The sequence below is a fragment of the Bemisia tabaci genome, chromosome 1 (genome assembly GCF_918797505.1).
Source record: "Bemisia tabaci chromosome 1, PGI_BMITA_v3".
NCBI lineage: Eukaryota > Metazoa > Arthropoda > Insecta > Hemiptera > Aleyrodidae > Bemisia > Bemisia tabaci.
The window spans coordinates 67,077,943-67,105,119 of NC_092793.1; the positions used below are offsets into that span (position 1 = coordinate 67,077,943).

Below are 27,177 nucleotides of genomic sequence, written 5' to 3' on the forward strand. Positions count from 1 at the left end.
CTATGAGCCCAAGCAGGACATAAGGTTCTAAAAAATAAAAGTTTCCATTGGTAGTTGGGCCTCTGACACTCTTGAGCTCTCACAGAACGGTTGGAAGTAAAGTTATGAAAGTGAAACATTTGATGTAGAAAGATGCTTACCTCCACCAGAAAGTTTCAAAACTTCCTCTAATGTTATGGGCGTTACAACATCATCATCAAACTTAATCCACATGGATGGGTTTGACGGAGACCGTACCCATGCAACATAGTGACCGCTGCTACTTAGCCGACCTTTATGTGTTAAAACTGCTTGTAATGTGTAGTAACCAGAGTTGTTTGAGCCTAAATCTGCACAGAAATAGAAGAAGAGAGTTTTAGTAACAAATGATATTGAAGATACGAAAGTGCAATGAACCCTGTGAAATGCCAACAAATGTAAACAAGGAAAGCTTCTCCCGGATAACCGGAAAATTGATTAAAATTTTGCCGGAAGATACTAGAAATGACATTGAGATAATCATATTTGTCCATTTTTTCGAATCAAGTCGATGAAGCCCCAAAACATAATGAGATTCGGCGTTTTTACTTGCGCAGAATCAATCAGTCCCTGAGCTGAAAATATTAAAATTTTAGTTAAGGAATGAATGATAAGTGCATTATAGTCGATCTAAATTTTATTGTGTTGCGAATTTTAAAACACTCCTGAAATTTCGGAGCTAGCAAAACACCGCATTAATTTAGTGAAAAATTTCTTACCGTCTTCAAACCAGTATGGTTCATATTTGACATCCTTTTTCTTTTCTATTGGTTTTTTACCAGTGCCAGATGTTGCCTCAAGAGCTTGCTTATCTTCAAATTCCTGGAAAAACAAGAAATAAAGTTACTTACAAGATTATCTTTTTTCTATCCTGATGTTTGTGATGAAAGATGTGTTGACTGTGCACCAAACCTAGTTGCGTACATTTTATCGGGGTGTGACGGCTTTAACTTCCGTAATTTTCCTTTTTCTTTCCTGATGTGTATGACTTAAGATGTGTTGATTATTACACACACAAAGGAAGAAAAAAGACTATTAAGTAAGTCAAAATTATCACATTGGTAAAAAGCGAGCGTGTTATGAACGGTTTTGACTGTAATAATGGGTAAAATTTCTTTAATATTTGAGGTAAAGCTATGGTCCATTTGGTTACTTTCAGATAAATGTCATAAAAGTTATGATTGTATATTGCAGCGTATTAGATATTTGGTCAATGAAATTTTGGAGACCAGCACAAGAAAGCAGATCATAAAAAACACTTAAACTCACTTGCGCGTAAAATTTGATAACTAGCAGATGCGTTTTGTTAGATAGAGCCAACGAAACTTGTCCGCTAGTTATCGCTATTAATTTTGTTATTCTTATTAATTTTATGCTCAAGTGAGTTTAAGTGTTTTTAATGATATTAAATATTCACATTTGGCGAAGAAAGAAGCAAAATTCAAGATAGTCTGATAACTTTCTGATCTAATTTCAATTAGCCACATGGTAAAAAAAAAAAGAGAAAAAACCCATGATCCAGCATTTAATATGGATATGGCGGGAAAGATTCTACAAAGGTCCAAATGATCAGACTTGAATACTCCTGAAATTAAGTAACTTCAATGGTATACAATTGATCAAGGAGGAAAAAGAAACAAAACAAAATTGAGCTTTACCTTAAATTTTTGTCTCATAGGTTCCAGTTTCTTTTGAAGCTCTGGAGAACAAAGCTCATAGGTGTCAAAATCGTATGGGAATTTTATATCCTTCAAAATTTTAGCGTTTACCTTATCTTTTTCTTTATAGACATATCGTACAAATTGAACTGTTAAATATGCTGGCAACCTCCTAATTTTACACTGTAAGAAAAAATGTCAGCAATTAATAAAAGGAGTTGAACTGTCACAAGCATAATTCAGATAATTTACATACATCACATACCAGAATTAGAACCATTAAAGAGTACATACATAAATATGTATTAGATACATTTTCAAGAGATCATACCAATTTAAACAAGATATTTTGCAAAATAATCAACGTGACTAAAACACAGAGCCTGTCATTGATCATCAATAATAATGATGAATGAATGAAAAGGGGGGCGGGATACCAAAAAATCAGCATTTTATCTGAGCCCTGAAAACTGCTTTTCTCAACAAAACTTTGAAAAACATGTGAGTCGTTTTGAACAAATTGAAAGAAATTCAAAACTTATGATCTGAGCAGCAAAACTGATGTCAAGGATTGAAATTTTCAAAAACATTACAGAACCTGACAAACAAAATAATAACGAACAAAAAATGTAAAAATATCAGGAAACAAAAGCAACTTGGGAGTCAATTCATTGGACTGATCTATACCAAAGATGAGCACATCATAATCCTGAACAACTTATGCTAAATTACAGATTTCATTTATATTTACTACCAAACACCAAAACTATGGTTCAATTAAGTTTTTCACAGAATATTGTTCTGCTGGTTTAACCTCATACATATATTCGCAAAAAATAATAAAATCTGTTCAAAACCCAAGTTTCAACGTCCAATATTCACAAAGACATAACTCATCATATAACACTATGTATGATATCATTACTGCGGTGGTACTGACATACCACAGTTTCTTTCACCTTTGATTCATCAATCAGTGGTGCGTACGTTTGCACTGGTTGCTTGACTCAAAACACAGATAAAATCAAGGGGGAGAAAACCGCAAATTTTTCTATGAGCAATATCTTTGTTAATATTGTACGTCAAAATTTGACGTTTGGTAAGATCTTATCAATTTTGGCAGACATGAATGCTTAGACCATAAAAACATGATTCTGTGACTCGTTCAACTGACCAACGTTTGACTATCACTAAGAATTCAATTCGGCAAACCCTGAAGCCAGAAATATCCGGATGCAAAACTATATCATCTGATTTTCCTAAACAAATGTGTTATTTCGTTCTTAAATACTTTCACTTTTAAGGAATTGCGGATATTCAGAGATTTTTTGGAATAAAAAGCTGCTATGTGCTTCTGTCGTGATGGTTCCATCTCAAAAGGAAAACGATATTTTAGGCCCAATCAGGGGGTAAGAAGAATCTGAATAAACTTTATTGACTTTAAAGCTTGATCAGAAAATTTAGCATGAAAAACTCAAAACAAAGGATGCAAGAAATACAAAGAAACAACATAATCTTCTTACCGTTTTGGTGTAAACAGCATCTCTACCAAGAGTTGGAGAATTTTTCGTTAGCTGTTCTTGCATTTTCTGAAAAAAGGACAGAAATTTTGTTGGGTCAGTCAAGAATACAGGGTTGAAAAATGTCGTGAATTTTTAAAGACAACTACATATGACAACTGAACACAAAGCAACATATCAAAAAGATAAAAAATTGTAAAGCAAAATCACTCCTGGTTCCTTTGCCAGCACCAAAACTTTGTAGGTTTTCAGAGATTTTTTCCTATTTCACAGCTTCATAAGATTTCTGCATATAATAAATCTTATACATGTAAACGAATTGGTTTGTTCTGTGAACATCTCTGATGAGACAGAGAGAAAATGAGCCAAGGTAGGCACTGCAATGAAAAATAAGCACCGAGTATTCTGAGTGATAATATCTCTCCATAAGCATTCGATGTCAAATTTGGCATTTGATAGAGCACATCATTTACCTTTCTCTATAATCTGGGGCCATCAAATTACGATTCTGCTGACAAGCCCAAATAGAAATGTTTCTCAGAAATATGCAACTGCCCTGGTGTTTTGCTCAAACAAAAAAACGCAGAGATATCACTTGACTTTCTAGCCAGAAATAAAAAACTTTTCACTTATTTCGCATGAAATTTTTTTTGCCATAAACTACCTAGTGCGACACACACACACAAAAAAAGAAAAGAAAAAAAAAAAGATTGAAAGCAAAGAAGGGTACCACTCAATTTAGAGAATGATTTTGTACAAGTGCATAGTTTTGAAACTCACACTCTGTAAACCTGCCATCATGTACTTGACATCTTGAGAGATGAAGCAGCTTAATTCTAAAAAATTTTCTGTGCTAGTTGAGGGAGGTTCGTCTGCCTCAGTGCACTTAAATTCAACATCAAAAGAGCCACCAAAGTATTGCTCAACGAAAGATCTGCAACACAGAAAAATTCATTTCAGTTACACTATTGCTGCATTTTAAAATCTGATTCTAAAGTTGAATCCTCTGCACAGGTTGAATTTGAAGATGTGGCACCACATGAATAAATTGTTAATTTAAGCCATCAAGAGGATTATTTCTAAAAAACTGAAATACAGTACGAACTCGATTAAAAGGATTGCAATCAAGCCGGGCCGTAATTTAAAAGACCAATCCTTTTGTTCTCTTAAAGGTGCCAAAAAGTTTGCTGTTGAAGTGTTTGATGCATTACAAATTTAAATCGCAGCTCACTTTGGTTAATAAATCACATTTCTCTTTCTCATATCTTTTGATCAGCAAAACTCCTTCCGATGCAATGACTTGAGAGTATTTGAGTGGAATTTTGGACTGCAAACTAATAAAAAAAACTAGAAGCCAAGTGATGGCACTTACATGCAAACTTGAGGCTAAAATTATTCCTAAACAGCGTTTCACGGTCGTTTTTTAAATTTTTCATTTTAGTTTGCCACATTTCTTTTCACCTTGTTTTCTCAACTGGAAAGAAAAAAACAGGTAGAAACATTTTTGCAGGCAATGGAGAATTTACACACAAATTTTTTATTGCTTCATCTGAAAGTGCTTAAAGAGCTGATTTTGCAGTATTTTTTATAATTTTTTTCGGCTATGGGAAAAAGTATAAGAATATATTTAAAAGTGAGAAAATGCACCGCTCAGTGACGTCATCTGGCAGCATTTCCCATTTAAACGCATGTATATTAGCAGATTAGATCATTTTGTCATATCTTCTCCAATAATTGTTCAATTTAAGAACCAAGGGTATCCTCGTGTTCAGGTCACTTGGTAGCATCCATTCAAACATGGAATTCATCAAATTTCAGACACCTGCAAATTCTCCATTTGTTAAAAATGTGAAACTTTCTCGAGGAAAAGGTTAATTAATACACGGAATATGATGCAGAAACAATTTACTTGAAAGTGATAGGAGAGTCATCCTTATTAGGTTTGGAGGGCAGTTTTTGTTGAAGCATCCTCACTAATTCAGTCCAACATTCATAAGCATCCTGGAAAATGAGAAGGAAAAATATAATCATGAATACAATACAGATAGTTAAACTCAATACATCATGGGATTGCTTGACAGCATAAAAAAAGAAAGTACTTGAAGAAACCCGCTTGATACAATCTCAAATATTGAACTATAAAAGCTCTCACGGCTTTATACTTTTTTAATAGACCGTAGCTCAATTTATAAAGTTGTTGTTTATAAAGCCTAAAATCAATCGATGAATAGTAATTGAAATGTAAAACTCAAAGGTGTACAAGTTTTTTTGGTAATTCCACATTATGAAAAGGCAAAAACTAAAAAATACAGAACTGAGTTGTTCCTTTCTCACTAAATATATATAATACCAGAAGTCGTGTGACATTCCTTAATTTTTCGTGACTTTTCATTTAATTACCTAGCAGGCAAATCTTCAGATGAAATCACGGAATTTAGACATTTTAACAAATTTTCCTCATACTGCTGAATAAATTTTCAAACGAATTCGTTCAATAGTTCTTCTATCAGAAAATAAAGTGTGAGGGAAAATTTGGAAACACTGCATAACACTTGTGATGTATTCCCCAGAAAGAGACAGCTTTTTTCCAGCTTTTGCTGGCTGGTGTAGAATATTTTTATAACCTATTTTCATCAGTTAAGAATCTCATGCACTTCTCCTAAAACATCTAGGAAGAATTACTAAAGGAGAAACAAGAGAAGAAAGAAAGATTGGTGGTAAATAAAATAGAAATCTTAGATTTCAAGCCGATATGGACAGGGATATTTTACATAAAAAAAGTTTGATTTTTAGTTTCACTTGTCAGCACAATGCCTGCAATCTTCTAAAATATTATTGCCTGTCTGGGAAGAAAGAAAGACAAAAATAGAGAAATATCAAATCTTCCCTTACACTGGTAATGACTCATTATATTTTTGACTGACCTGCTGTACATAAGATCCGCTTTCAGATTTTTCGGCAAAGCGAGGAAAAGCGATGTGGAGGACTTGAAGAAGAAGAATGGGAGGAATATTATGGCCTTTGTCCATGACTTGATATAAATCTCTCAAAGCGGCAGTGATTGATTGAGATGGTGCTCCGGCCAATACGACAGCTGTTGATCATAAGCAGATACCAAGTTAAAATTTCTTTGAAGAGGATTCATGGTACAGAGGAATTTACACATCATAGATGTAAAAATAACATTGACAAGAGGTCAGTTGAATCATTCTTTCATTGAGTCATTTGTGACGATTAAGTAAATTAAGCTTAACGTTTATCTCTCAACTTTTTTTATAATGACAACTGGGAGAGAAGTGAGCATGCACATCACTAAACTTGCAGGAATGAACTTGGAACGTCAGTGACTGCGTCTTTTAGCTTGTTTGGCTTTAATGATGACCTCAATATCAGCCAGTCCACAGAAAGTTAATACATCAAGATTTTGGCTGTACTATCCAATGTGATTGGATGAATATTTGTAAAATGATAAGGCATAATATTGCAACTTTCAATGACTTTTCATTATACTTACCCCCTTCATATTGTTTGAGAGCACTCCTAAGTTCTGGAACACTTTTGAGGCATTGAACTACCGCATTTAGGTAACATGTATTGCCAAGGTTATTTAGTCCTGCTGGTAGGTTTGACTAAAAAAACGCGTTTACAAGGATTGTATTAATTAAAAAAATTGTAACAAAAGAGAAAAGAAGACAGAAATTAAATGCAAAGACTGACAGTAACAAGCTAGAAATCTATTTTGGGATTTGGATGTACAATGGGTAATTGAGAGAAAAGATGACACCAGATTTTGACGATTTATAAGTACACAAAATTTTTAACAAAGAGCTATCAACCAGTCAGAGATAACAATCAACTATTTCAAAAGAAAAATAAACTAATATGTTGTGGCTTGCACTGTATGTAACACGGCGTGAAGATTCTCCCCTTTAGTCTAATACTGATACCCATTGGAGCTCAAATTTTGACTCTAATTGAAATTTTTTGCCTTGCTACTCTGCAAAATAGTGCAGACCTAACACTGTAATACCACCTTACTATCTCAAAAATCTAACTCTCTTAATGATTACTCTTTTAAAACAATTGATTCAAAGTCATCCATTCAGTTTTACATCCGATCAGTGAATGCCAATGAGGACGCTCAGTTGGGACTTTTAAAACTGATGACTAGGGATTTCAGGAGATTTCAACAAAATTGGTTATAATTTCTTTGATCATCCCATTTATGCATTCTACAAAAGATAGACGTTGGCGCCAGATGTGTGCTTCCATTTCAATGACAAATGACTTTAATCTGCACAATCTACAGGTAATCATTGAAACCTGAACATCTATTTGAATTATCGCATGGGCTGTGATTAAACTGACCATTGCTAATGGATCATTCAAAAATCAAAGGTCACCATATCTATTTTCTTTAGCCAAAGCAGTTTCTTCACTTCTCGAATAAGCGATTTTTACATTTTTAAGGAAACTTTTTAGCTAAAACTTTGGTAACCATGAAATTAATTCAGAAAAAAGAACGATGTTGTGATAATCAATCGGACGTAATGATTAGCAATGTTTCCTCTTTAATGGGCCTGTTGAAAACTTCTGCTAGAGCAAAAGTCCAGGTTGTTTCTTAGAGAAAATGGCACAACAATCGCGATGAACGCACCAACAAAGTCTGAAATACACTCCTAACTTTACAATCTGCATAAAAAGTTCACACTTTTTTGAGCTTCCTGCTTCAAAAACTTTACTACGGTACAGGTGAACATTTCGTTAGAGGAGTCGTCCTCTCCAACCTCTGTGCAGTAGGATACTACACAATATTCAACAAGCCCGACATTAGTCCACCAAAACTGGCCAAAACTCATGTGCCGGGACGAAATTCTAACTATCTGTTAACAACCTGGAGTGTTTACATTCTCCTTTTCTTAGCGTTGATAAAGATCCGTCTTGATAGTGTCAGTTATGTTAAGTATTGCAAAACATTTTAGTACGCAATTGTTGAATGGAACGACTTTTCTAACGAAATGTTCAACTATGCCGTGGTATCGTTTTTGAGGTGGAAAGCTCAAAAACACGCAAATTCCGTACACAAATATTGTGAAGTTAGGAGTTTATTCTAGACTTTGTCGATGAGCTCATCGTAATTTTTGACCCATTTTCTGAAAGGAACTCTTATTTTTGCTCTAGCAAAAGTTTGCAACAGGCCCATTCTGCTGGGTATTGCTGTGGGCCAATAGTATAAATTCTGAGTTTGCCCAGTGGACAAGACAAGTCTAGGGGAAAATGGAGCTATGAGATTGATGGATTTTGTCATTTGGTGGACTAATGAACACCTGCTAAGTACGTGAGCATTTTGAATGATCAACTGTTTGTCAGTTACCAAAGAGGTGCCTTTAACTGGCAATCATTCAGCCTCTTAAGAAGCTTGTGTGGCAGATCTTAGTCGACCAAGCGATACAGCCCACCAATGACATTCCTCTATTCCCCTTTAGTATTATCTTATCATCCACCAGACAAATACGGAATTTCAATGATTGGTCTGCTGCTTACTCCATGTGATTTAGGACTATACTTTTCTCTTTGAATAATTCTGAGAAAAAGGAATGGCCAGCAGGACTAATGCTTTGGGCAAATATAAAGTCCATACTTACAGCAGATGCAAGTTCTGCATCATTCATGTCCTCTACGAATACAGGTTTAACATCAGGTTCAGCAGGGACATCATCCTTGCTCCCCATTAGCAATATTGTTCCACCCTGTTGTAAGGAAAAATTAGAAGAAATTAGACAAGGTACAGTGCTAATTTAAAAAAGTAAAAATCTAGCCAAGAACTCTTTTCTAAACTGGGAGTGCAAAAAAACCTCTTTTTTCTATCTCACCAGGGACCCTTGGATTTGCATTCCTAGGCCTCCCTTAGTTCTAGGGAATTTTGAAAAAAGGTGAAAAGTAAGCGCTGATTAGAAAGGGACCAATATTTCTGTATACATTGACTGGGCAACAAATTTTAAAGCAAGCACTGATTGAAAATCAACATACATTGATAAATATAGGTACTTCAAATGTACAAGAGGATTTAGAAAATTCTTTCAAGGGAACAAAATCTTTCAAGGAGATGTGAAAAGTTTCCAAATTTTTGATGATACCTTTAGAAAAAATTACAAGGTGATAAAGTACACTTCTCTTTAGGGCTTAACTTGAAAGATTAAGATTCGAAAATTTTCATGAGCACATCAAGAAACGACAAAATCTGCTGCAAATTTGCAAGATTTTCCTGCAAAATCACCAATTGCAGATGCAGACTCTAACATGAAAACAGCACCTGTAATTACATCTGCATAAATTATAATGTCTCATTCTTTATCATTTTACGACATAGAGACACAAATACTTAAGAAAATAGCGTTCTAAAAATGGTCTGGGTAACTTGATACTTACATTAGTAATCTGGATGTTGCCCCAATCATTGTCCTTTAACGTTTGTCCTTTGAGCATTACTTTTTGCCGGGCTGGTTGAACTCCCGTCAGTGCATACAATTGAGCTTTGAAAACCATTGGTTCTAGATCTGTGTTCACATCCACATCTTTGTACAGTTCTTTCCCCCATTTTACTTTAACTACAAACAAAATGCAACATTTTTTACACTATTGCTTACACTCGTTAACATTGACTTTCATAAACCGCAGTTAGGTTTACTTTTATACTGAAATTCATCCTGTCAGAAAATTCTCTCTCAAAGAAAATTACTTCAGTTCTTTACATTTGAGCATCAGCATTCTCCTGCAACACTGCGTAGATTTCTGAAGTTTCTTTTTATAGTTTTGTTTATTTGAGTTATTCAGTTTTTTTTGTTTGTTTTATTTCAGTTTTATTTAGTAACTAAAATTATTCCACTTGACGTGACCTGACCAGTGAGGATGTAATTCTGAAGTTGCTGACATCAATCGAAAGTCAAAAAAGGACAGAAAGAGGCTAGCTCAACTTGGATTCAATGGTTGACAACAGATTGCAACAATGTTCACTAATGCTTCTCCTCCTGTTGGTGAGGTATGATGTCTCATGTCAAATTCTGCAAGCATAATAAATTACTTGCATCCTAGATTCGATATGAGCAAAATCAGAACTTTCAAGTTTGTACATTTTTCAAGTTCCCAAAAGTAAAATTAAGTTCGGTGTTAACTTGATTATTGAAAAAATCCAAACCTCAGTGCAAGCAGCCCAAGAACTGAAGTGCCTAGCAAGTACAGTAACTCATCTAAAAATTAGCCCAAGTGCAAATGTACATCCCATTGAGCAATTTACGGAAATCTTTGTATCAATCTCCGAAAAACCTGAGGGAACCACAGTTCAGTCTCATCCAAAGGTGCCTTTAAAGTGAAGGTACCAGCACCTTTTGAGGTGTCTTAGTGCTAACTTAGGCTGAAGTTACTGTAATTACTCATAAAGGAAGAAGCAAGTAAGGCAATAACTTAACCAAGTGACCTTCACAGCCAAACAAAGGGGTTTGATACAGGTAAGATTTTTCCAAAGAGCACTTTCGAGACGCCTTAGTGAAGTACCTTGGACGAGTTACAGTTCAATACATATGATGCCAGTCCTTTGCATAATGACAGCACCAGTGATCAGCTGGTGTATCATGCTGATTGAGAAAACTTGATGAATTAGTAGTGTTCGGATGAGCATTGAGTGATAAAAAAATGCAATCTGAATCAAGTGAACTGTCTCTATCATTGTCACTGTCCCTCACTGTAAGAGTATAGAGGGTTTCAAAAGAAGCATTAAGAATAGAGGGGCATTCCTGCAGTAAATCTAGAATTTGAGAATAAGAAAATCTGAAATTCAGAGGGAAACTTAGGTGGTGGACAAGGGATAGCCCATGATGAGTCGGTAAGTTTTGAAGGATTGCCGAAGGGTTGACTTGAAAGTTCCAGGCTCCGAAATATAATGGAATGGTTTCCATGATGAAATTGTAAATAACTGGAGATTGAAGAGCTTTTCAGGGATGGAAAAATGCTCATGACGATAGAATTAATTAGGGAAATGCATACAAAAATGTCAAGATAGTATTCGTTTTTTTGAGGTTAGGTGAGTAACCCAAACAACGGTGATAAGATAAATTGATGGATCAAACCTTTGTACTGCGGCATATTTTCAAGCAAGCGCAAACAGACGACTAAAAATGTGTTCAATAGAGAATATTTCAATTATTTTGTTTGAAAGGAAACTATGGAAAATAAAAATTAGCCACTTCAGTTCGCGCACACGCACAGCTTACACACACAAACGTGAACTTTTAAAACTTCAGTTCAGTTGCACTGTTGCCAGTGATTCAGTAAATTTCATTATTTGTCTGCTTGCTGCTGTTTACTTTTTAAGCTTGATGACGTGAGCGCTCTCTGTTCGAAAATTTTTAAACTAAAGTTCAAAACAAGAGATAACAAGTTAGAAAATTCTAGAATTTATGAACCAAGAACTAAAAACGTTACATTACCAGAACTTTATCGTAAGATCCACGTTAGAATATGCTAGAAATTTAGTGTGCGCCGGCCGTCAAAGTCAACTCCGATAGTTCCAAGTTGCCTCCTCTTACAATTCGCTTGTTTACCTTATGCCACAGTGCGAAATGTGGTCCAGATGTGGTCTCGCGTAGGTCAGTTTTAAAACTTGAACTACTATCAGCAAATTAAAAGTGTGACAGATTATCTAGCTCTCGTTTTTTTTTGGCGTTTGATATTGTGTCAAATCATCGGCAATTGAATTAGTTTGCTCGCCGCTGAACACGTTTTCTTTTTGTGAGAAAGACTCTTCTCATCTTGAACTCTTTCATAAATAAGTTAACTCCTTATCCTTTCATTCGGCGATTTCTACCTCAAGTTTCGGAATCGCCGGTACATCTTTCGTTCACGTGCCAAGTTCTCCGTCTTTTTGTTTATCCAGTATCTCACCATCTCCAAGCAAAATCATCAGCATGGAAAATATCGTGACGGACACTGCCCTTCAGCATATTGTAGATGAAAACCTGGAGGATTCAATTCAGCCACCAAAAGACAGGCTCTTCGGAATCTTGGACAAGCTTGAAATGCATGTTGAGAAAATGAGACGGGAAGCTCTGATGATAGAAGAGGAAAAAGACAACCTTTTTTCTACCTTAGATGCTGTCAAGAATTCAGAGTTGCTCGTTAGTTTGGAAGAAAGTAAGTGAATACGCATTCAAATTCTGGCTGTCTGATATCGGAGGAATTTCTTTTTCCAGTTGCTGAATTTTCTTGCTGAAAACGTTTACTTATCCTTATGTTGTACAACAATGAACTGTTGCTGTTAAACATGCAATTTTTAGATAGAGATGGCAAGTTAGAGCTTGCTCATTGTATGTGAAGACATTCTGTCAATCTATGATGAGCACTGAATCAACACCACTCCACAGGTTAGAACTGGCTTCAGATAGGTCGGCAGTTGCACACTTTCTGCTTGCAAGGGACTGCGTTACTGTCCTCCAATGGCAATCGAGGAATGACCACAGGCGCCGCTGCCATGCACACATACGTAAAATGGTCTGCTGCGTTTGTCAGTGAAAAGTAAACAAGGCCAGCATATCTGACCTGTTCTAAAACATGGAAGGGTATGGTGCCACAGATGAATGGTGATGCGACAATACTTGCCGTTCGTGTAGACATATGATGAGCAAGCTCTGATCATCATGTGCACTGTGAGACTGATTAGGACTCATATCAGATAAGTTGGCAGATGTTTACTTTTTGTCAGCAAGCAAATGCACTGCTGTAAACCAGTAGCTACTGAATATAAATGGTTGACAATGCTACTGATGTACACATATATGTCGAAAGTAAACAACTGTCCACTTACAGGCATAGAGGAAGTACGTACAGTCGTAATGTAAGTGGGAGAGCTGGCACCACTTTAAGCATTTTCCAGGTCCTGAATTCCGAGACTCTAGTGTGACGCCGGGTCACCTTTTAGATACATGGTTGATAGTTTTCGATACATGGGTACCCATCCATCCGATGTAAACAAAGAAGATAGGAATTACCATGTATTCCATACCGCCATTTTGGATCGAACATGTAATCGAAGAAGTGACCAAAGCTCGGCGCACACCGGGCTCGGAACTTGTGGAGCAGAACATGGCGCTAGCTCTCCCATTTACATTACGACTCGATGTACTCTACGCTTACAGGATATGAGCTCTACCTTAGTGTACGACAAAGACCTCCTATCATTCTCTATTCAAATTGGAAAACTAACATCTTAATTTCATAATCATGTTCAAGATTTTCCTCCTTTATTCAAAGAATATCCCATGAATACTTCAACCATTGAAGTTGGAGCTTTTGAAGATCAGATAATATGAGAAATGTCAATTTCCTGTTCCAAAAATAAGGATTTACATAGTTAGACAAGAAGAAGAAATTAGCATGCTTCCTTTGGAAGAAGAAAACTTGCGTTGCAAATAATGATATGAATGAACAAAATATTTTAACAAAACAACTCGGACTGATTGGCTGCCTGGCCATAGAGATTCCTCATGGCATGTCGAGACAGAAGTCAATCTTTGGTCAGCTCTGAATCACATTACACTTCTCAAGAGCTTACTACATGCATTCAGACAGCACCGCTGAAGAGTGATAACATAAACAAGACTTGAATTTTGTCTCAACATATGATCAATATAGGATTGCTGTGAAAGAGGCCTGAGATGATTAAAAGATGCCTAAAATTTCGTAGAAATCTCAGAGGTTCTTGAATTAAAGAATAAAATTCAAGACTTTAGGTAGTTGTCAATGAGAAACAACACTTATATTATGAGGGCCATGAAGCATACTTATGTAGTTAGAAGCCTCTTGTGTTAAAAGTTTTTTAGTGATGAAAAAATTGTGTTCAAAGTTTTCAATGCCGTGCCATGCAGCAAATCAATGGTGTAAGTCGGCAATCACATAACTCGGTTTGCAACGTCGCAGACTTCCTGTCGTACTTTAGTTTTTAAACAGAAAACTACTCCTCAGTAATTCTTTAAAACTGCCGTGATCTTTCTTCTCGGTTCGAAGAAAATTCTGCAAAAACTTCAAGGAATGGTGTAAATTTGTTCTCCTTTTAAAAAATAACATAGAGGCGGAGATTTTCAGACACCGCAAACGAGTTAGTGATTGCCGATTTGTACCGTGGAAGAAAGAGTTCAGGCTAGAAATTTATCATAGAACGAATCCTCCTATAAAAAATGAGCTTTAGAAATTTAAATTTGATGCAAGGATACAGCGCTTATTTCAGTAATTTCGTATTGCAACAATTTCATGTTTCTCATGAAAGTCTTTACTTATTTCCAGGTGACAAAGATGATATCCAAAGGTTTATTGACAGAATCTTCTCTCGCTGTATGACAGTTGATGTAGCTGTGCATACTCATCGTGACAACATTCAAGAAGATGCTCTTTATCAGGTCAACAATTTAATAGACTCCTTAGTTATAAATTTGCAAATGGATCCCAAGTCTAGTAAAAATAGATGTCTCTCATACATGGCAGCTTGCTCGTCGGCTCCCATTGGAATCAGTGACAACGATTTTGAAAGTGCGATCCTCGGCTGTACTATCGATGATCAGAAACGAATCAAAAAGCGACTCCAAGGGCTATTGGATTACATCAATACTGCTTTGGCTGTGAGCGTTCGCGATTTTGATTAATATTGTAAGTAGAATTGCTAATTTCGACTGCATTGTTTCCTTCTATCTTCATTTGTATTCCTATTACCTACCTTTAGTTTTTTTTACGTTTTAAACGTTATTATTCAAGGCATAATCATTCTTAAATTATTTTGTTTTCATCTGAAAAATCATTTTCATTTTCTTGTTTGAGCTTTTCCACTATGTTGCACTCGTTTCATCACCATGGTTGTAAAGACAAGATCCTTCAGGTCATTTTTGCCTCATAAGGCCTTTTAATGACTTTAATCATTAATAATGTTGAGGAAACAACTAGGATTTTTCTTAGGAATTCCATGTCTTTGTAACTTTTTACAATGGTGTAATAAGAATGAAGAAGTAACAGCTTTTCTTAGGTATTATACAATTAAAAATCTAAGGAAAGTATTTGTCCTCCAATTTTTGCTGTGCCTACTTTCGCACTATTGCTGTTCTGACAGAAGAGAAGTTGATAAAAAAATTATTCAGATTTTCTTTAATTTTCACAAAGAAATGAAGGTCTGCTGTTAGTATAAGAATATTAAAAGTGAATCTAAGTGTTTTTAGGATGGAAACTGCCATGTAGCACCGGTAGGTGTTAAAGTGAACATATTCTCATCTTGAAGTTAAAAATAATTAAAATCTAAACAATTTAAAGTAGCAGAAGTATAACATAGTAAAGTTACATTACATTTATGAAGATTTATTGCATTTCTAAATTGCAATGTAAGGAAACAGACTTAACCAATGAACATTATGGGTATTGGGAAAAGAGTGAATGATACCTCTCCCTTACTCTCTCTGTCTCTCTTTCTTTCACATTAAATCAATTTGTAACACTCATTTCCCTTATTTTTTTATGTAAATTTTCAATAAATCGCAAATGCAATGTCTTATTACTCAATTTGGATGCTGTCACGCGTTATTTTTCGTCCTGATGCCTTTTAAATTCGCCTTACGGCAAGTACAGGCTGAACTAATTGCTGCCATTCCCTTTGATACATGATTTTAGCACTATGTCATTTTTCTTTAAGTTTTGCCTCTTATAAGTGGACAGACTTAACTGTTACCACCAATTGAGTACTTTGATCAAAATTTCTTCAGCTACAAAATAAGTGATAGCCTTGAAAACCTTGCTGATGTGTTTGAGCAGAGTACTGAAGTATGATGATTGTAACGTCTTTTCAGTTTCAGTAAATTCTAAAACTCCACTTGTAATCGATGTGAACTAGGTGCTGCTCATCTTTAATTGACTTAATTATCTTACCTTAAAAAAAAAAAAAAAAAAAAAAAAAAAAAATTAAAAAATTGCTGCTAATTTCCGAGCACAGATGTATTCGTGATTAGAGGATCTTATCGTTGAGCTGTTTTCTTGCAATTTTAATCTTAAATTATGAAAATTGGGAGTTAAATATTGTTCATCAATATTTTGTTTTTATCTCTCGTTTTTACTATAAATTCAGGTGAATTAAAACATTGAAATTTTTCCTCCAGCCTTGTGCTAGTTTTTTTTCTCTTTTGTATCGTTCTCATAGTATGTACAATTTCAGTATGAAGCAGACTAAGTCTCAGTCTTTTTATTCCTCTTCTTTTATTTTTCTCTGGTAAATTTTGTTTTTAAATAATACTAAATTAGTATTATTGAGAATTATTCCATCTGAGCTGTTATGAAGCATTTTATTGAATAAATTTCTTCTTCAATTTTTTTCATCCAGTACTTATTTTTTCATCAACTTCTGCTCTGTGTCTGAAGAAAAGATCATTCATTTGTCAATGTTTCTAAGTAATTTTCTTTATGCATTGCATTTACTGAAGTTTTCTTGTTCACGCCGTTTCTTTTGTGCAAATGGTCCTCCAAGAATTTTCGATTAAATGGAGCTTGAACATTTTCTTCTTTTGTAGTAAATTGAAGTGTAAAATATATAAAATCATTGATTTTTTTGTTCCAGCAAAATCACCGCTATACAGTTATTTTGGTTAATTATCATCCTTTTGTTTTAACAACCTCTTTGCAACAAGTCTTTTCATCGCCCATTTGAGGGAACTTTTCTTTTTTTTCTGTCAGTGAATTTAATCACAGATCTTGTATCTGTATGCTTTCATGATAAAGTTTTGAAATTTCTATCGAACTAATACATTTTGCAATAAATAACTTTTTTTTCTGGCTCATTGAAAGAATCACCTATCTGCTTGAAGAAATTAATGGCATATATATCGTTCTTAGAAGGAGCCAAAAATAGAAGTTCCTTGTTAACAAATGCACTCCAATCGTTCACCCTCAGAAAGGCTCAAGTGACAAAAACTTGAAGATCAAGTCACGGATATTTTCCTATCGTATGAGATTTAGTTCGGGTCGATCAGAACATTTTTCAGGACAGTAAAAAAACTAAACGTAAGCTTGGTCCTATTCCAGGCCAAAGGTGAATTTCATACCCCACTAGAAGTAAAAATTAGATCAGGATGAAGATAGTTGGTTTCTAATAGTACTGTTGCCGTTTCGGACTTTTATCACATTCAGAACTAAGTATTTGAATATCTTTGTCCTGGCAGCGAACCTAAACATTCTTGAAGTGAGTTTACGATGAGAATTTCAATGTCAGATTATTTATTAACTATTGTAAAAACTCCCACGAGAGCCCGTGTCGCAGAGGTTATGATGGAAATAGCAATTGGATAGTTCCACTCCTTTCCCTTTTATTGGACGACCACTTCGCTAAGGGTTAGGTTTTTCACAGACCATCACCAACCTGTAGTTTTATATTGTTAGTTGTCACTGTATTTTTTGTATTCTCATTTCTAGGGCTTGAGCCTTTTTGAGAATAACCAATTCCATTCTGGTCAAAATATTTCCATTGCCACTGCATTTGTGAGGATCCGTGGGGAAAAGTATTGTCGTACAAGGTGGCAAGGTTTGTCCCATCTATTTTTAAAATTAAAACTTCACTTTTCCATTGGAAACTCATATATTCCAAAGAAAAAGTTAAAAGCCACCAGTTATTAGTTCACTCAAGTATAAAAAAGTATTTTTTGTGACAACAGAAAGCAGTGAATTGCATTTTGGTCTGAAAATTTTGAGCACCATAACATCCATGTTGAAACTAGAAATTCTGCTCTCTTTCAATAACATTTTTTGAGCTGAAAACTTCAAGCTGTCGTAGTGTGTGTCGTACTTCAAGTGTGGTTTGGATTCATGGGTGTGTTTTTTGCCAGATTTATTGTCAATTTTCCTCCAAGCAGTGGTAACAAGTTTTTAATTTTGAGTTTTTTAAACTTCTTGTCTCATTCATTACTTTGTGATGGTTAGTCACACAAAAAACTACTTGCAAAATTAGGAATCAATGGTATCTATGTAGGAGGAAAAAAGTAACACTATTGAAACAAGATCAAATTATTTATATTTAAACAAAAATTAACTTACGCAGATGGAAAAAAAAAGAAAAACTACAAAATTTCTTTACGTATTGTAGTACATATACTTATTTGAAGAAATTATTATCCCTTGAAGAGATCTCTCAGTCATCCATCAAAGAAGGAGATATGTCCCTACATAACAACTAGGACTTCTCATCACAGGGACTTGGAATAGGAAAAAAATATACACTGTACAATCATTCACATAATTTGTGGACCCGTCACTCCATCAGAACAGACTGAAAGTTTTCCCTTTTATTTATAATGGAAGCACTTGAGGAAACACCATTGAATCTAAAGAAAAAGTTTAGATTTTTCAATGTATCAGTGAAGAAGTTTACTGAGTTTGACACTTGAAAACTGTTATCACTACTTATTAAATATCTCACCAAAAAGTATTGAATCGCACTCTAACATCCATTTGCTCGTTAAATCTGTAGTAACTGCAAAATTTCAACAGTATTAATTTCACAATGGTTGATCAAGAAATTGTGTGGGTTGCTTAATTTGAGTAATTTAAAGATGTTCAATTCAGTACATCCAAAACTGGCCAAAGCATTTTCCCCACACATTTCCTTCTCCATCAACTTTAAAAAAAGTGTCTAGATACACTGAGGCTTGTTCTAGTTTTTCATTGAGACAATATGGCAAGGTTCTTAACGTGAGATGAACAATTTATCGAAAAACCCAAGTTTTTAAAGGTAATTTAGGCAACATACCTACAAGTTTGACTTCACCTTAACCAGAATAAATATTTTCTCAATTGGCCATGGTCTTGATGATACCTACCTCTGGCAACATAGACATGATCCTCCTTCAAAATTGTAAAGGAAAGATTTATGCAAGTCAGATGTTGAATTTCTTAAATTGACAGTCATCAAACAAGTACACAAAAGGTCTCATCCGTGAGCACTTTATTTAGGCGCTTTGATGCATACCTATACGTGTGGCACTTGTTATTAGTTTTTGAGCCAAGTCAATTTTCAAAATAATACCTAATTTTTACAAGACTACCTGATCGAAGGAGTTCATAAAGCTATCAAGCACTTTACGTATTTACACTTTTATTCATTGAAAATTTGAAGCATCTCAGTCAGTTGTCAAAGAATTCTACATGAATTTCTAAATATGTTTCTTTTCTTTCTGTTCCGGTGTTTGCCAGATTTAAGTTTGATGGTCCCATTACTGTGGTGGTTTTTGCTATTCAATGGTGTTGGCCCAAAAGCATCTGAAACAACACGATTTCCATTAAAAAAACAAGTTATGCATTTTTACTAGTACTACTTAGCTAATTGTCAGAGCGGGAAAGACTTCATGATTTCAATTGTTGAAATAATATTTCTCTCGATTTATTAACGAGTACCTTACAGCTTATATAGTCACTTCAGAGATATCCGAATACAATTTAACTTCAGTGCGGCTCAACTCATGTCATCATCCCTGAGAAAAAAGTTTTTTTCTTTTGTAAAAAATGTGAAGGTTCTGGTAGTTTCTCAAAGAAGGTGTGTGTCATAAAGCCAATTTTCTCAAGTTCCCAGCTGAATTTACATTATAATCAAATTTTGACAGAATCGTAAATTATTCTAATTCTCATGAGAAAATCCAACACTCGATTGTGGTTATATTTATTTACCTATTTTAGAATGAAGAATGACTTAATCACCCAAAACACATAATAAAATACCAACTTAATTTGGAGCAAAGGCTGCAAAAAAAAAAAAAAAAAAAAAAAAAAAAAAACAGGACAAATAAAAAAAAACCCCGGCCCTTGTAATCGGCCTCAGTCTCGCAATAACAGCGAATCAATGACTTATTTTTTATTTATATTTTTTTCCTCCGGTTGATAATGAAATTGTAACATTTCGAAACGTTCCGGGTTTTTTTTTTTTAAATTTCAGTAATATCCTGTTTTTTTTTGTTTTTTTTGTTTGTTTTTTTGCAGCCTTTTCCCCAAATTAAGTTGCTTTTTATTGTATGTTTATAAATGATAAGGCAAAACTTTATGAGTTACTTTTGGGTGGGAGGGGGCATAGGTACCTACTTAAGTAGGTAAATTTCCAAGTGTAATGTCATCTTAAATTCATTCTCGGTACATTTATGTAATGAGGATGAACACACTTCGGTATGGTGGATACTCACTAATAGTTAAAGGATGGAGACCATTTCCTGAGTAAGCATAATCCTGATCCTCTTCTCTTAGCTCTGCTAAACACCTTGATGCTAAATGCCTAAATACTTGATTCACATTTACATCTTCTTTGACTGAAGTCCGTATTAGTCGGCAGCCAAGTGCTCTGGATAAGAGTTCTGCCTCTTCCCTGTAAATTGCAAAAAAACAAAAAAAAATCATAAGAATGCGAAATAACTAACAAAAAAAATGAGGTTTTTCCAATAACGTTTTTACATTGAGACAGGGCAGTTACGAACCTACTTGTGAAGTTGCATCCTAAGACAATTAAGTCATTCGTTGTTGAATTAACTAGGTATTTTTCAACACAAAGAGTACCTAAGTAAGAAGATCAGGGCCGGATTAAGGGGGTGGCCACATGGGCCGCGGCCCATGGCGGCAAATCTAAGGGGCGGCAAAAATTTGCAATTTTTTAAAGCGTAGGTATAAAAAAAAATCGGATTTATAAAAACAAAATTACAAACGAGAAAAGGCGACAAAATCTCTCATTTCCTGAGAGTATGGTAATTTCTAATTTTTTCGTCTCTTAGTGATACAAGAGACAGCACCCTCAATAAGTCGAGTTACGAGAGAAACCAAACACGCAATTTGGCGTAAAACGGCGTGACTTAGAGAGAAATGATAACGAGGACTTGAGATGAAAAGGTGAAGCCCTCGGCGCGACGATCGGCATGTAACCCATATTAGCGCCTACAAGACTGCACGAATACTTCACGCATTGCATCAAACAGTGCGGTCATTGCGATCAGCGTGAAACGGATAGTGCCTACAAGAATGCATGAATACTTCACGCATTGCGCCAAACAGTGCGGTCAGCGTGAAACGCATAGCGCCTACAAGACTGCGTGAATACTTCACGCATTGCGTTCAACACGGTGCGGTCTGCGCGGCGCGGCGGCGGAAGTTAAAATCATTGAACCTCATTTATGTTTGTTCTTTCATAATTTTTTCGTTCATTTCTTATGAATGGAAGGCCTTGTCCACACAGAGATAGGTTTACGGAACTTAACTTTCGCGCAAAGTTTCGTGAACTTTTGCTGGTAGTGTTGACAGGGCTTTCCAAAAATGTGTTCGACGCGAGTAAATGTGTCTCATACAGCCCTCCCCCGCTGGCACGTTCATTTGATGGTTTTTATCGAGTTTCAAACGAATGAGAAGGGGGCGGCCCATGGGCGGCAAGTAGGCGAATCCGGCCTTGAAGAAGATTCTTCTTTTCGTTTGCAGTGGTGGAAGTAGGCAAGTAGGTACTAATTAAATAGCTCTTAAGACTCTTTCCAATTCGATTAAACCGCAAGGAAATGTTGGTCATGGTAAAAAAGAACAGAGCAAACAAAAACAATAAAAAATAATTTGTCTTAAAAATCCATAAATATGACATGCAAGGAGAATGTTAGTTTTATAAAACCATGTACCGATAACAAGGATCAGGTTTTTGTCACTGACATTTTCTGAAGAAACTGAGATCTTTATACCTACGACAGTTTTTTCGGATGAAATCGGCACGAAGTAATGGTATTATGAATTTACAGGAAACGTTCATTTTATTGATACACCTACCAAGTAGTACACATCTAATTTCAGCAGAAGGTAGTTCAGCTTATTCATAAAAGCTCGCCCATGACGGATTGGTTTCAAGTATGATTCGAAACCTCCCGATAACCCAGTCCTGTTGGTGGCAAGTCATTTTTCCTAAAACATTTTTTCCTACTGCAATTTTTCCTAATACTTTTTTCCTACTCGTTTTTTGTTCCATCGCAGTTACTCCTACGAGTGAGATGTCCTACTGGCTTTTTTCCTAGGGGCATTATTTTGTCCGAAATTCAATTTTAAAACTAGGGGATCGAGAAAGTAAAAAAACAACATAGGTACCTCACAAGTTAAAATTGTGGCCGCAAGCCCGTAAGTAGTGGAGCTTCATCCTCTCCTTATATTGAGGGTATAGAAGGCTCAGCTTGTAATGTCTCCTGTTCACGCACTTATATTCGGCTCGCTGAGAAAACTTTACTCTTTCTGAACAATTTCCCTCTACTCTACTCATGTTTACGTTTCAATTATTATTGAATTATTAGGACAAACACCCTTAGGAAAAAAGCCAGTGGGACATCTCACTCGTAGGACTTACTGTAATAGGACAAAAAACGAGTAGGAAAAAAGTAATAGGAAAACCTGATGTAGGAAAAAAAAATTTAGGAAAAATGACCTAGCACCTGGCACAGGTTAAGGTGCCATAATCCATAACTTATATGCTTAAAAGAATGGTAAGTATTGCGCCGTCAAAAATTGCAATAAAACTGATATACCATCGTAATTTTTAGTTTTTGTTATTTGTACTCTCACATTATTGCTTATCGCCGTCTGATACGGCGCTGAAATTATTGAAATTTCATTCCAATTAAGTTGCAGCTCCTAAAAGGGTAGCAAGTTGCCTATCTCCTTAGTTTCGGGCGCGGAGATTATCGCCACTATAGCAATGGATCGGAAAATAAAATAGTTTCAGTAACACCGTATGTTTCGAAGAATTGAATCTTGATAGAAAAAGAGCAAAACAAATCATGATAAACCTCAGAAAAATAAAAAATCCCTTGGCGTGCATTACGGGTCGTCGTGTAAAAATTACCAATAAAAATGTAAACTGTATAAGCCGTTGCAACTAGTTATTGAAGTTAAATATTTAAATCCTCAACCTAGTATTTGCATAAAAAAAATTGTATTATGCATTACACTAATTGTAAGAAGGTAATTATACTTACGGTTCTACGAGGCACTGGTCTATAAGATCAATTTTATTTTGAACTAGAACTGTCGGAATATCTCCGCACTCATCCTCCACCTGTTTAACAGATAAAAGGAATCAGTAACCGACCTGGTTTGTATTTCATTTTTTTAGTAGGTAAGTACGGGACAATGGCTGTGAAAACTAAGGATCAAGAAATCGATGGCTATAAACTCTCAAAACACGTGAGTGCCACAAAATGCGACTTTGCAAACGTCGTCTTCTCTTCAGGTTTTTAAAAGAAAACCAACTCTTTAATATTTTAGCCTTATATTTTCATTTACCATCCGTAGTGACATTTTTTTTTCTTTTTACATAAGAAAAGAAAATTTTACTTTGTCGATTGATTGAAAAAATGGCACATAAATTTACATTTGTTTTCGTAAAATATAAACCACAGCCACGAAGACAGCATATAAAAGATGTGGATATAAGTTCATGGATTTTTTTCCTTTTTTTCTTCTTCTTTTTTCCCATGTTTTTCTGTAAGTTGATGATCCTTTTTAACGAAAAACTATCGTAAATTCACTCAAACTGTTTACCATAAAAAGTAGTTATCAATGCGTTAACTATGGAGTAAAATGTAAATTCATGCCTTTTAGAGTAGAAAAAAGTAAAATTTACTTTTTAAGATAGGAATAGATAAGTAAGTAATCGACTATCTTGAAACCACCTGATGATCGGTCTGCGAATAGCTCCCTGAGATCTCCTTCAATCCGTGGAGTAGGCACACCCACACTACCATCATGCACGAATAGTTGCTTCAGTCGAAAACAATTGGACTGCATTTTACAATTTGGACCCATAAAAACTGGCTCATCTGAAAAAAGACTGATGTGCATAGGAAAACTAAAGGCACATACGTTGTTTTTAAACCGGGCCGGAATTTATAGTTCCTAATTGCAAAATGTAGTCCAATTGATAATTGTAATACAGAGTACGGAAAACGTCTATAATACTACCTACGCTTCTCAGTTGGGATCCTGACGGAGGACACCTGAGAAGTCACGGAATTTACGGTGAGCAGGAAAAGTGAGGAAATTTTGCGAGTAGGAATGAGTGATCATATTGAATTATTGTAAGATTACCTTCATTTTCCAGGAGTGGATGGCTTCGAATGAGTCGCGATCTGTGGTGGAAAAAGCTAAAACGCAGGCTTGAGCCCCGCGGTAGTAAGCTTTGGTAATGGCATCGAATTCTTCTTGTCCTGCCGTATCCCACAGCATTAATCGCACATCCTCCCCCTCGCATCTGAAATCAAAACGACGAGTCCTTATAGTTTTGGCTCCGCTGCTAGGATCGAGAGTCTCATTCTGCCGTGCTAAGGAAGAACGCCGTAAGGACATTCGAATGTTGCCAAATTGCTCCGGATAAAACATGTATTTTTGACGAAATTTATGCATATTTTTTCTTGAAATTTTCAGATATTTTGGATTAAATTGAGAACAAAATAGTCTGAAAAACTGGAAGAAAAATATTCACAATTCACCCAATAAATTCGTATTTTATCAGAGGAAATTTGGCAACGCCTGAAAGTTCATACGGCGTTTTTCCTTAGCATGGCTGTATTGGAGCTCATACTGCCACAATGCTCCGATGTGAACAGAAAACAGCGAGCACCCACATCCAAGACACTTTTTTCAAGTCTACACAATGGAGGGGCTTGGAGGACAAGGCGCATGTCAGGACAATTTTGTAAAAAATTGAAATATTAATGTATTATTTATATAATTTATATTATATTATTTATTTATATTATTTATATATGTATTAATATATTAATTGAATAATTAATATCTTGTAAAATTTCGCTGGGGCGAGAAACCACTTGTTGCTCCTCAGAATCTGCTCGGTCGTCACAATAATAATACACCAGGAAAGTCTGAAATCATTACTATAAACTCTCTGACTCCCCGAATTTTCATTTTTTGTCACAATTCGTTCTCAAGATCTACCAAGCCGATTTTCATGGCTATCAATAGGAAGAGGTCCTAGATGAGCCGCTTTATTAAGATGAAACCCGTAAATCGGGCCTCAGGGGGTTGGGCCGCATAGCGGTCAGGTGGGTGCGCGTACCCCCTAGTTTACTCCTCACTTCACAATCTGCGTTCAAAATGTTGCGTTAATTTGCGAGCATCCCGCCTCAGAGATACTGCGGCGGCAGAAACAAAATTAATTTTATACAAATGAGTACCTAATGAAGAAGGTTTCATAACTCGGTGCAAAACTTAATTAAAATGTCTTCCTTCGTATGACACAGTTCCTCAAATAAGAACAGACAACAGAGATGCTTTTACGTAGTAAACCTAACTTAGAAAGCAAAAGAAGATGTCAAAAAAATTACGCTCGTTATATTTTCTTATTGAAAAACTGCGGCACATAGTGGCAGCCATTTTAATTTCCAACAAGATGAATGAGCACCCGTCTGCATAAGAACATTAATTTCACATAAGTTGTTTCTAAAATGAGCATAAAATATAAGTGTCTCATTGCAAAATGTGGTCCAATCAAACGTTTCAATATGAGTTTGTTTAGAGTATCTAGAGAGACCGCGTCTGTGCATAGTAGGTACACAAAGTGGCCAACAATCCGAAACCGATAGCCGCCTTTTTTACCTTCAACCTTTTCATCTTCTCTCGGGGGAGCGCAAAGGTTTGAAGTGAGAGAATGATGGGAATGAGAGCATTTACTCAAAGGTATGATAGATTATTAGATGATTAAGTCACGGTGCTGTGTCAGGAAGACTCTAATTGCAGCATCACAATTAATTAGAGCACGCATCTGCCGACTTAAGTGGAGACTTGAACGCCGAGTAGAAACGTAAGCTTCATCCAGGAGTAGCCACAAGAGAGCATTTCTCGCGGTGTAAAGCGTCGCCTTTTATCCGATTGACCGCTCATGGATAGAAGGCCGCAACCTCACCTATTTCACACAATTTCAAGCCAAACTAACCCTATACATTGGTTCTTGAAATAAAGAGTCAAAGTATTCCTACATTTCAAAGAGGGCATACTCTTAAACGAGCTGTTGACATTTACAAATCAGGAAACCCTCTTAAAGGTTTTTCCCTTTCTTTTTCTACGTAAAAAGGCAATCTTGCATTCATTGTACGAGTTTGCATGTCTACCATATGCAACATTAATTCATCCCAATAAAATTCAACACAATTTTTGCATAAATATTTAATTTTTTATGCTGCATCTCGATGGTGAAAATGGACTGATTTTGCAATTGGGAACCTCTATTTAGGATTCATTTTAGAAACAGTGTGTGTGGCATTAGTTCCCGTTTACAGATAGGTGATTTTGTGGACGAGTCAGAAATATTAGTTCCTTATTGCAAAAAGTAGTCTATACATATCAAATTACATACCTCTGTTTACGCCCTCAACAAGGCGCGCGGCGTTAGAATCACCTCTCCACGTTTGGTAGAGGGATACTTTTTAATACGCGCAACATTTACGGTGAAACCACTATTCCATCACATGCGTGCTCGTGTTGCCTACATTAAAAATTGAAGGCGAACTGGCATGGCGTTAAATTCCTGCTTACTGTTTGATAAAAAGCTGGTTTAGTGTGCATTCTAGGTAAGCGTGCCATTTCACGACGATACCACTATTCGATCACGTGGGAGCTCGTGATGCCTACACAAAAAATTGAAGGCGAGCTGACTTGACGATTTAACGAAGGTCGACTCCAGTTCTTATTCTTGTGAGCGGAAACTTCAAGCTTCTTGTAACCGAAGCTAATTGAAACGTTAATACCTCAATTAAAAGTTAAATCTAGAAATGTTTGATGTGCAAATTGTGTTCTACGAGACGTTTTAAAGAGAAAACACGAATTAGAATGTTCGAATTTGCATTTTGTTCGGTTCTTTAGTGTTGTAAATCGAACTATTTGACAGCGGTGTTCTATACATACGGCAA

At 35.7% G+C, this 27,177-nt stretch overlaps 3 protein-coding genes across 6 annotated transcripts in view; 1 reads left to right on the plus strand and 2 right to left on the minus strand.

Annotated features, from left to right (window-relative positions):
- The window catches only part of Usp14 (ubiquitin specific protease 14), a 13,261-nt gene extending 1,767 nt beyond the window's left edge, over positions 1-11,494 (minus strand). Inside the window, exons 1-11 of the mRNA XM_019047831.2 lie at positions 11,320-11,494; positions 9,626-9,804; positions 8,842-8,946; positions 6,711-6,825; positions 6,121-6,290; positions 5,106-5,197; positions 3,977-4,130; positions 3,200-3,265; positions 1,677-1,859; positions 738-840; positions 141-329 (exon numbers count right to left, since the gene is read on the minus strand). Of these exons, the coding sequence (XP_018903376.2) occupies positions 141-329; positions 738-840; positions 1,677-1,859; positions 3,200-3,265; positions 3,977-4,130; positions 5,106-5,197; positions 6,121-6,290; positions 6,711-6,825; positions 8,842-8,946; positions 9,626-9,804; positions 11,320-11,335 (1,372 nt within the window). The 5' untranslated portion in view covers positions 11,336-11,494. The remainder of the gene's footprint in view (positions 1-140; positions 330-737; positions 841-1,676; positions 1,860-3,199; positions 3,266-3,976; positions 4,131-5,105; positions 5,198-6,120; positions 6,291-6,710; positions 6,826-8,841; positions 8,947-9,625; positions 9,805-11,319) is intronic.
- A 168-nt stretch (positions 11,495-11,662) lies between these two features.
- Positions 11,663-16,834, plus strand: LOC109034598 (BAG family molecular chaperone regulator 2). Its single transcript, XM_019047837.2, has 2 exons — positions 11,663-12,382; positions 14,528-16,834. The coding sequence occupies exons 1-2, from the start codon at positions 12,157-12,159 to the stop codon at positions 14,881-14,883; spliced, it is 582 nt and encodes a 193-aa protein (XP_018903382.1). The 5' UTR covers positions 11,663-12,156; the 3' UTR covers positions 14,884-16,834.
- A 1,418-nt stretch (positions 16,835-18,252) lies between these two features.
- The window catches only part of Rab23 (RAS oncogene family member Rab23), a 93,653-nt gene continuing 84,728 nt past the window's right edge, over positions 18,253-27,177 (minus strand). For all 4 annotated transcript variants that reach the window (XM_072305909.1, XM_072305900.1, XM_019047833.2 and 1 more), the window contains exons 4-7: positions 24,341-24,503; positions 23,230-23,309; positions 20,431-20,609; positions 18,253-19,519 (exon numbers count right to left, since the gene is read on the minus strand). In XM_072305909.1, coding sequence (XP_072162010.1) covers positions 19,392-19,519; positions 20,431-20,609; positions 23,230-23,309; positions 24,341-24,503 — 550 coding nt within the window. In that variant the 3' untranslated portion in view covers positions 18,253-19,391. The remainder of the gene's footprint in view (positions 19,520-20,430; positions 20,610-23,229; positions 23,310-24,340; positions 24,504-27,177) is intronic.